Below are 9,743 nucleotides of genomic sequence, written 5' to 3' on the forward strand. Positions count from 1 at the left end.
CCGTGCCGTGCGGCTCCTCGGAAACGATGCCGGCTTTTGCGAAAGCTCGAACAACAGTGCCAGCAGACATGTTAGCCCAAGCATCTACAATCCATTGGCAAATTGTGGCGTAACTCGCCCGGCGCTGCCTTCCACTCTTAGTGAAACTGTGGTCTCCACCGGTCATCCATCGCTCCCAGGCCGCTCGCAGCCTTACTTTGAACGGGCGGTTCACACCGATGTCCAGCGGTTGGAGTTCCTTTGTCAGGCCTCCCGGAATGACAGCAAGCTCACAGTTCATTTGCTTCACAAGTTTTTTCACATCTGCTGTGAGATGGGCACGCATAGAGTCACAGATCAACAGCAATGGTGATGCGTGGAAAAAACCACCTGGTCTCCTTACATACACCTCCCTCAGCCAGTCTTTCATCATTTCCTCATCCATCCAGCCCTTTTCATTTGCCTTAATGATGATTTCTGCTGGAAACTTCTCTTTAGGCAAAGTCTTTCGCTTAAAAATCACCATAGTTTCTGTCCATTAGCATGGCAGCCAAGCACAACAGTAAAAGAAGACTTTTCATACCCCGTTGTGCGTATCGCTACCGTGCTGGTCCCCTTCTTCTCCACAGTGTGACTCACCGGGATGTCAAAAGTGAGCGGGACCTCGTCCATGTTTGTGATGTGGCTGGGTTGGATGTTTTTGTCGCCGATGTGTTTGCTGCAGTAGGAGCGGAAGATGGCCAGCTTTTCCTTATAATCCGCTGGAAGTTGCTGCGCTACCGTAGTCCTGGTCCGGATGGAAAAATGGCACCGTTTCATAAAACGAAAGCACCAAGACGGACCTCCTTGGAAATGTTCAATGTTCATCTCTTCAGCTAGTGAAACTGCTTTCAGCCGAATGGTGACCGTCGAAACGCTTCTCCCGCTCGCTCTTTGCTCGATGATCCACCGCTCGAGTCTTTCCTCCAACTCGAGCCACCTCGCCTTATGTCCGCGGAAACTCAGCTGCGTTTTCTTGACCTGCCGGAGCTTGTTTTCCAGCTTCCTCCATTTGCGAACCATCGATTCGTTAATCTTAAATTCTCTCGCCGCTGCTCGATTTCCATGTTCCTCCGCGTAGCTGATGGCCTTCAGTTTAAACTGTGCTTCGTAAGCGTGTCTCTTTGCCATTTTCAGGGTTGTTAAAACAACGATGTCCTGCATAATGCACATACCTGTTCTTTTATACAGGTATGTGCGATTGTCCCGGTATATACGATCAACGCCCACACTTCACCCTTTAACGTTCTCATGGTGTTCTCTACTACGTCCTCCTTACAACACATAGGGCGCACCGCGCTATAGGGCGCGCCGCACTTTTTGAAGAAAATCTAAGACTTTTAAGTGCGCCTTATGGTCGTGAAAATACGGTACAAGGAATATATGTGTGTGTTTTGTTCAATTTTGCAAGTATTTGTAATAAATCTGATTATTTAACAATATCCTTTTCATATCATGAAGGATGCAAGCTGTGCGTGTAAAGTATAGAGAACAACAAAAGTACATCTGTTTTGAGGGCCAACTGACCTACACATCGTTTTTGGAATGTGGTGAGTAAAAAAATCAAAGTTTCCAGTGTGTTTCATAGCTTGTGTGAATCAGTCAAGCTTTGGGGATGGTGCTGTAATAGCTGCTATACCAAATGTTTAGGCTTTTTTTCTGGTTCAGTTTATGTAATTTCACTTTTTTTTTTTGCCTTGTTCTGGTATTAATTTCAAATGTATAATGCAATTTTATAATGTTCACAGTTGCCAAGAAGTTCAACATTCCAAACTTGGACTTCAAAGTTTTTGATGACTCAAAGACTGAAGTTGATGAGGATGTTTTTGATTTCCTTATGAAAAAACAAAACCTTGGTGTGCTAGAGATTTGTCAAGCAGAAGGTCCAAATCCAGATGGTAAGTATCTTGGAATGTCATCATCATCGTCATTTTTAAACTTTTAATTGACCGGGTAGTGGGGAGAGAAATCACAGTCCAGTTTATTTCCTGGTTGCAAGTTGAGAGGGTGTGAGCAGTTACGTAAGCACAGTCAGTTGTCCTATCAAATTACTTGGTCCAAATATTAAGATTGGCCAAACTTTTTTCAGGATCCCACGGAAATGGAATAATGATGAGTTTCTATCCCTGATGGAATTTTTAACAGTTTAATGTCCCATCAGCTTGGTAACAGCATTTTAACTTAAGCAAAGAAAAATCTAACATCTGCAGAAAGGTAAATGTCACTAGAATCACTCAATCACTGACCCACTGTGTCATTCATGCTTTAAGTCCTGGCTAGTAGAACATGTTCTGTGTAAGGCAAGCTAATAAATTTACTGAATTGTTTTCAAATAATCCTATATTTTGCTGGGTACTACAATGTTTATGATTGTGTAAATAACACTAACCATCATACAAACTTAAACAAGAAGGCAAGAAGACATGAAACACTAAACATATAAAGGCTAATTTACATCATGGAGCCCTGCTCTCAAAAACTGACATGGATTTAACTATTTCTGAAGCTGGACTAAAGAAATAACTGCTAAACATTTAAAAAGATTTTCTGTTTGTTATGGAATGTGATGTCATGTGGTTGGTTGTGACTAATAAACTTAAATTAGTTTGTGTTATCGATTCTGTCACTCATTGGCTAAAACAGGAACATCAAGGCACTACAACTAAAAATCTTCAACACTGCTCACTCATAAAGCACTTTACAAACCCAGCTACATGAACCTCATTGTTGCAGTCAGGGGCAGCACAAAAGTGACCTCTATAATTTTTATGATTTGATAGATTCTTCTGCAAGCACCTCCTTTACCAGTTCCAGTGGAGAAATTGAAGTGGACTCTGATGACACCATATTATTGGAACACAGTCCTACAACAAGACGGAGAGCTGACGACACTTCTCTTGCCCGAATAAGCTATGTAGTTTGCTGTATACCCTTTCAGAAAGTTGACACAAATTTGAATATATTATATGTATTATTATCACTGTCATAAAAGCACAAGATTCTGCTGTCTTTCCTTCAGCACAGGTCTGCAAATTGTAGACCAGATCGGCAACATAAAAAGTTAGTGTGCTTGAGAGACAGACAAATTTAAGGGTAATTATTTGTGCTTTTTAACAGAACTTTAGGTGGCTTTGAAGCACAGTGATCATGAATATCTAATGAACCTCAATTCTATACTAAAACATACTTTAAAAAAATAACATGTATTCGTGACTATAGACCTTTGATTTGATCTAGAACGAACCTGAAAGCTTTTTTAGTATCACAAGAAAAATATTTATGATATATTGATTATATATTATTATATCGCTCTATTTTACTGTAACTTCGATGGTTGAAGATGTTCTAAAGAACAAACCAGGAGGAGAGAGGATCATCAATGAGTATGCCCGGACAAAAAGCCTAACGGATAGCAGACGGTCAAGATATTAGTTGCACATATGACAAGTGAACATGGGTATGCTGACATAGTTATTTCATAAGTATATATATGATAAATTCATTTATCATTTATTCATTCATTTATTTTCTTAGAGGTGGTATTTAGACTTTCAACTTTGTGTTTGTCTGTGTAGGACAAGTCCTTCAAGACGTGTTAAAGAGAAATATGCAAAGGGTATCATCACGTTGTTCCCATACCTGGCTGATCCTAGGAGCAGGCTGGGCTATGTAAGTACAAAAAAGAATAAGTTCAAATAATTTACTTTTCACTCGTGAATGTAAGACATTTTTCAGGCATGAAATATATGTAGAATTTACTTAACAGTTTGGCTCTGGATTGAGTAAAGCTGAAGATGTTTTTCTTTTCGCAGGACTTTCCTCTGTGCTGCCTTTTCTTAACTCTCATTATTTAAATCCCTTTAGAGTTCAGCGCTCCAGTCCCGAGCAAGGGAGCTCAATTGCTGCAATTTTCAGATTGAAAGTGTAAATATATTTTAACATGTTAATTAAAATATTTCATTTAATTTTAGGAGCATTTTTACAATGCAGAAGATGGGAGTGGGTATCTGGCTTGGAGACTGAAGTTTATCCAAAAGGAAGCTTCTAATGGACAAAACAAGACTCCCAGAATGTCAAAAACGCAAATGGGTATGTGATATTGTTAGTAGTTATAATTCAAGTCTCACTCATCTGGAGACTAAACTGCATGCATGAAAATTCTAGCTGAGTTCTCAAGCCTTGTAGGACACGGTGTCACTTTTTTGTCTTATTCATATCCACTGTTAGGGGGCCCAACATCTGATAGAGACTGTTTCAGAGAAGACAACTGCCTAATGACAGACAGCTTGTGTTCTGAGGCTATTGCACTGATGAAACATACAGCTGATGAAGGAATTGTTATGATGAAGATGAAGCAGACCTTCAACTATCGCCAAAATATGATTCATGATCCAGTGAAGTCATCTGATATCTTTTTGGACTTCCCAAGATTCCTGGATATAGGAGGATTAGTATGTTTATCTTACCTTCAACTTCCCTCACTGTTACATTTATAAGTTGAGGTGCATCTGAGAAAAAAGTGAGCATAAAAGTTGTTTGATACAAGGAGTTTCAAAAACTTAATTTCATCTCTTCTGCAGATTGAACAAGATTTTACTTTGATGTTCGATGAAGCCACCTCTGTGAAGTTCCTGGAGAAGTGGCCCACTATCTACAAGCAGAAAGTCCTCAAACAAAGCCGTAGTCTCACGCAATCAGATGACCTTCAGTACCTTGTGCAAAATGCTGAATGCACAATAGAAGTGGAAAATGGTGAGATAAAATAAATGGAATTTTATTGTTGTGTTTTAATTGGAGCATTTGAAAGTGTAACACCGTCACCTGCTGTCGCTTTTTTTTTTTTCAAAACTTTATAATGTAAGTGTTAACACAGTTGCAGATAACGTGTTTTGGCAGCTAATTATTGTTTCCAATTTACTTATGTTTCCAGGATGGGACAGTGACATGTCATCCATTTTGATCCTTGTACACCTGTTACCACCATCACCTCATGGCCGCAAGAGACCAGGAAAGCTCTCAGCCAGACAAGCCTGTGACCATCTTGTCAAGTTTGTCAAGGTAAAGTTACAGTAAAGGAAACATAACTAGTTATATTTACATTGATAACAATATTTCAGATGAACTAAAAGGTGTATGTTTAAATACAACTATGAATTTAGTCATTACCAAGAGATGTATACAGCTCAGTCAAGCAGCCTTTATGTCTTCCACAACCATATGTAGGCTGTATTTGCAACATCACACATTTCTTTTATCACTTGAGTAAAGTACACAAACAACAAGTCATTCCAAACTTTAAGTTCATTGTAAATAGAAATGCTACAATTTCAACAAATTAACTGTCATGGTAATTAACATATTTATATAGATTATATCTGCATATAGATTTTTGTAGATATACAGATAACAGATACTAGTTTTGACAAGCTAGTAGTTAAAATTGAACTAGTTTTGTCTGTTTTGTATCTGTCCTTAATTCTGTCAGCTTCTTGTTTTTTAACCGAAGTCTTATCATGTTGGAACGTTTATCTGTCTTTGTGTCACAGACGGGAACTAGCATCCAGGGGCATCTCGATGGCATCACAGAGAGCCTTCAACCATACCTTCTTGCAGTGGGCACTCAGAGGAATGTGATTCACAAGTACTTCATTGTGATAGACAAACATGCAGTCCCTTGTAAGTCACCAGGCTCTCTTGCTTGTTTTGATGAGCTTTTCAAAGCTCACTTTGTCTTTGGTACGTCATATGACCACGATCTGGTCAATATGTACAACTTCCTGCAGACCACCATTTACGAGATAGATGTTGATACAACCCAAGTGAATCCTAGGGTTGCAGAGTTGAGGGCTCGGATGCTGCGTTGAATTTTTTTTTTCTACTAAGAGTGTTGAGCTGGAATGTTTTGTTTCATTTGCAAGAGGTCCCAGACAAATGCTAATTCCTTGATAAAGCATTTCAAAGTGATCCATGGACTCTGTTCTGGTAAGACTCTTCGTCTTAAATGTGGCCAGTTTGGTTGTGCTCAAGTTTATGGCACATTTTCTGGGTTCAAGTTTTGTGTACAAGAGATGGACCTCATGTAATTTGTGTTGAAGAGCTTTTCTGTTGTAAAGCATTTGATTTACAGGTGTCATACAGTGATAGTGATTCCAGTTTTTATATTGTACCATACTGTTTCCTGTGAACAATAAAGGTGGCTGTTAAAATATAAATAATTTCTGATTTATTTATTGTACCTTGCAGTGAATGATAATACATAGAGGGCGAAATAAAGTCACATATTTTTCTTCTTTTAATTCTATTTAGAGTAAAATTTAGTTGTATGTAAAATTTAAATTCTATTTGGAGTGAAAATGTTGTTCTATTTGAAATAAATTAGAATTCAATTCTGAGTAAAATTCTGCTCTATTTAGAATAAAATACTATGTAGAGTAAAATTCTGTTCTACTCAGAGTAAAATTAGGGTGGAGTTGTTTTTATTTTATACTAAACTGAGTAAATTATCATCATGTGTATTAAAATATTTGCAGTGAATAGAGTAGATTTAACTCTGAAAGTTTAACTCTACCGTAAGAGTAAACTTTACTCCATTTAGACTGGGACCAAATACTGTCTTTTTTAGAGTAAATTTTTTTTCAATTTGAGTAAAATTTACTCAGTGAATTTTACTGTGTAAAAATTTCCATACAAACCTTTTTGAGTAACCCTTTCCTTAGAGGCTCTATTGGAAATAAATTTCTTTAACATGTATTTAATTTCCATACAAACATCCATCTATCGACCCATCCATCCATGAGTCTGTAAAACATTTATTAAAATGGTGGAATGTGTATATTTATTAATCTATAAGGTAAACAGCGCAGGCAGTAAAGATGTTTTTCCAATTATGTTACCTGCCATTTTAACTGTCTTTCATGTTATTATACTGCACTTCTCAGTAACCCAGAATCAGGGTTTGAATCAACTTGCTTGTGAACAATAAAGTCTGCAAATGCATATAGGCAGCACATGGTGCCTGGAGTTTTTAATTAGTGTTTCATGTGTTATGCTTCTCATCTCATCAATTAATTAGGACACCACTCCAGCTGTGGTGTTTCTATTTTCTTAAAATGAGAAAGAATTTTCAGTGAATGTTTGACTTTTAAGCTGTGATAGTGCTAATGAAAACTGAATGCACATATATTTGATGAGAGAGACAATACTAGAGTCTTTTTTTGTTAACAAGTGTATGAGTGTAGAAAGTTTTCTGTTTTTGACAATGAGATTTCTTACTATCGGCCACATGCATACAGCAGACAGTGTGTGTATCTGGGCTCAAGGACAAATACCTTCTCTGACAGATTTACCTCTTTAATACCTTTCTATTTATCATTCAGTACAGCACTTTTTCATTTGAGGCTGCTTGTTAAATCAGTGTCATCTTCAGATGGGGTCTTTCATCAGTAATTGTAGCACAGGCCTGCCTGAGGAAGAAGCAGATTTTTTTTTTTTTCTGGTGACAATACATCTACAAAGAGACTGGCTTCACTGATCTCCAACTCAAGCACAGCTGCTATTTGCGTCGTCAGCCACAGCGGACAAGCTGATGATGGTGTTTTTCCAAATTTCTTTGCACAACTGGGTTTGTTCTGTGTGTGTGTGTGTGTGTGTGTGTGTGTGTGTGTGCGTGCGCACATGCCCAGGTTCATCCCACTGTCGACAGTAAAAGATAATAAGCAATAGGTTTACATGATATGCTAAATTAGATCTGTTTGTTCAAGGAACGCATAATTGCTTAATTAAAAAATATTTAGCTGCACTTTGTTGTTTTAGCAAGGAATAATGAATGAGGAAGATGTCTTTATACATTGGACTTGTAAATGGGCTGATTCTTATATAGTGCTTTTCTACTCCCCCAGAGTACTCAAAGCACTCTATACAACATGCCCATTCACACAAGCACTGTCTTCTAAGCTTTTAGTGCTTCCTAGCTAACATTCATACTCCGATGGATGCATCAGAGAGCAACTTGGGGTTAGTTGGCATGCAGACTGGAGGAGCCAGGAATAGTGATGGTAAATTTGATTCATTATACTGAATCGAGTTTTAATCAGTCACTCACCAAAGTGAATTGGGTTTTTTGAGTCATTTGATTCACTGAGTCAGTTGACCAGAGAGTGCAAAAAATTTACATTTTCGCTCAAACTTAATTTGTTTCTCTTTTCATGTAAATCCTACTGTTAAGATGAATGATTCTAAAACAAACAAAACAAAAAAAACTATTTTATAGAGCAAAAAAATTTCCAAAATTAAGCAATTTCCTATCAAAATTGCTTAAAAATCTTTTTTTTTGTTTATTTTTATTTTATTAGTATTTTCCTTAAATGTGTCAAATATATATTTTCTCATCTAAATGTCCACTGAGCTGTGAGCCAGGGGGCGGTAATGCGCCTTAACATTGGTTGCCAACCAAGAAAAAGAAGAAGCTGTGAGCCAGGAGGGAGGGGGTGGGTGAGTGAGTAATTCGTTCGCTCTATGATTCAGCACAGGAGGGAGGGGGTTAGTGAGTCTTGAGTGATTCGTTCGCTCTATGATTCAGCACAAGAGGGAGGGGGTTAGTGAGTCCTGAGTGATTTGCTTACGCTTACGATTCAGCACAGGAAGGGAGGGGGTGAGTAGCTCAAATGTGCTGTTAGCATGTTAGCAGAGCGATGCTACTGTGAACCAAGGAGCTATTTTCTTGATGTGAGCTTCTACTCAAGAGTTTTTTCTTCCAGTTCAGAGCAGAAATGCTTTTGTTAAGAAACTGGCTGTTGTCCCCCCCACCACACAATTTTAATTATAAGCTAGATATATTTCTACTAATGGAATTAGTTTGCTAACAGCAACAGGGATGAGTCAGTTGGGCTTGTGAATCATGATTCACGAGTCAGTAAAGTGATTCTCGAGTATTAAACGATTCGTTCACGAATCAAACATCACTAGCCAGGAAGCAAACCACTAATCTTCCGATCAGTAGATGCCCACTTGCCTGTCCTGATGCACAGCATTTTCTTGTTGTGAGTTTTAATTCACGAAGAGTGTAATATTCTTGACCACAGCTCTCTATTTTCCATATTCCCATGTAAATAGTCACCTTTGTATGTGAGATGTGAGAAAATTTAAAATTGAATCCTGTGTTTAAGATCAAATGGGAAAAATATGAGCTATATATACACACATTGTATAACAATATTACTGAAAAGTCCTAAATTACCAGGCCCCATCCTATCTTAGAGTCTTCATAGTATCATATTATCCCAACACTGTGCTCTCAGAATGCATGCTTACTAAACCAGAAACTAGGAACTAGGATTTCGCCAGGAACACGAGGGAGAAACAGAGCACGAAGAGATTGCGTACGTTAACAACGCGACCACAAACAGGGAAACACTGAGGACTAAGGCTACGTCCACACGTACACGGGTATTTTTGAAAACGGAGATTTTCCGTTTAAAAAAAAAAAAAAATCCCATCCACACATAAACGCAGAAATGAAGGAAAACGCTGCTAGGAACATGCCAAAGCAACAGGTGGCGATATATTCCTAACCGTGTAGAAATGTTGGCCAATCAGAAGTCTAGAAGCCTTGGTGGGAAATAGTAAACAAGGATGGAGCATAGAAGCAGAAGCGAGTTGTATACAGTGGGGCAAAAAAGTATTTAGTCAGCCACCGATTGTGCAAGTTCCCCCACTTAAAATGATGA

At 38.2% G+C, this 9,743-nt stretch overlaps 1 protein-coding gene across 1 annotated transcript; it reads left to right on the plus strand.

The window, feature by feature from the left end:
- The first annotated feature begins 3,371 nt into the window (after window positions 1-3,371).
- On the plus strand, window positions 3,372-6,210 carry LOC146692747 (uncharacterized). Its single transcript, XM_085432920.1, has 7 exons — window positions 3,372-3,475; window positions 3,594-3,687; window positions 3,990-4,107; window positions 4,246-4,469; window positions 4,599-4,770; window positions 4,949-5,076; window positions 5,565-6,210. Exons 1-7 carry the CDS (start codon window positions 3,459-3,461, stop codon window positions 5,880-5,882), a joined length of 1,071 nt encoding a protein of 356 aa, XP_085289046.1. The 5' UTR covers window positions 3,372-3,458; the 3' UTR covers window positions 5,883-6,210.
- The last annotated feature ends 3,533 nt before the right edge of the window (window positions 6,211-9,743 follow it).

This window comes from Copadichromis virginalis, linkage group LG15 (assembly GCF_057382275.1).
Source record: "Copadichromis virginalis isolate Kocher_CV1m ecotype Utaka linkage group LG15, C_Virginalis_male_GT1.1, whole genome shotgun sequence".
NCBI classification, from domain to species: domain Eukaryota; kingdom Metazoa; phylum Chordata; class Actinopteri; order Cichliformes; family Cichlidae; genus Copadichromis; species Copadichromis virginalis.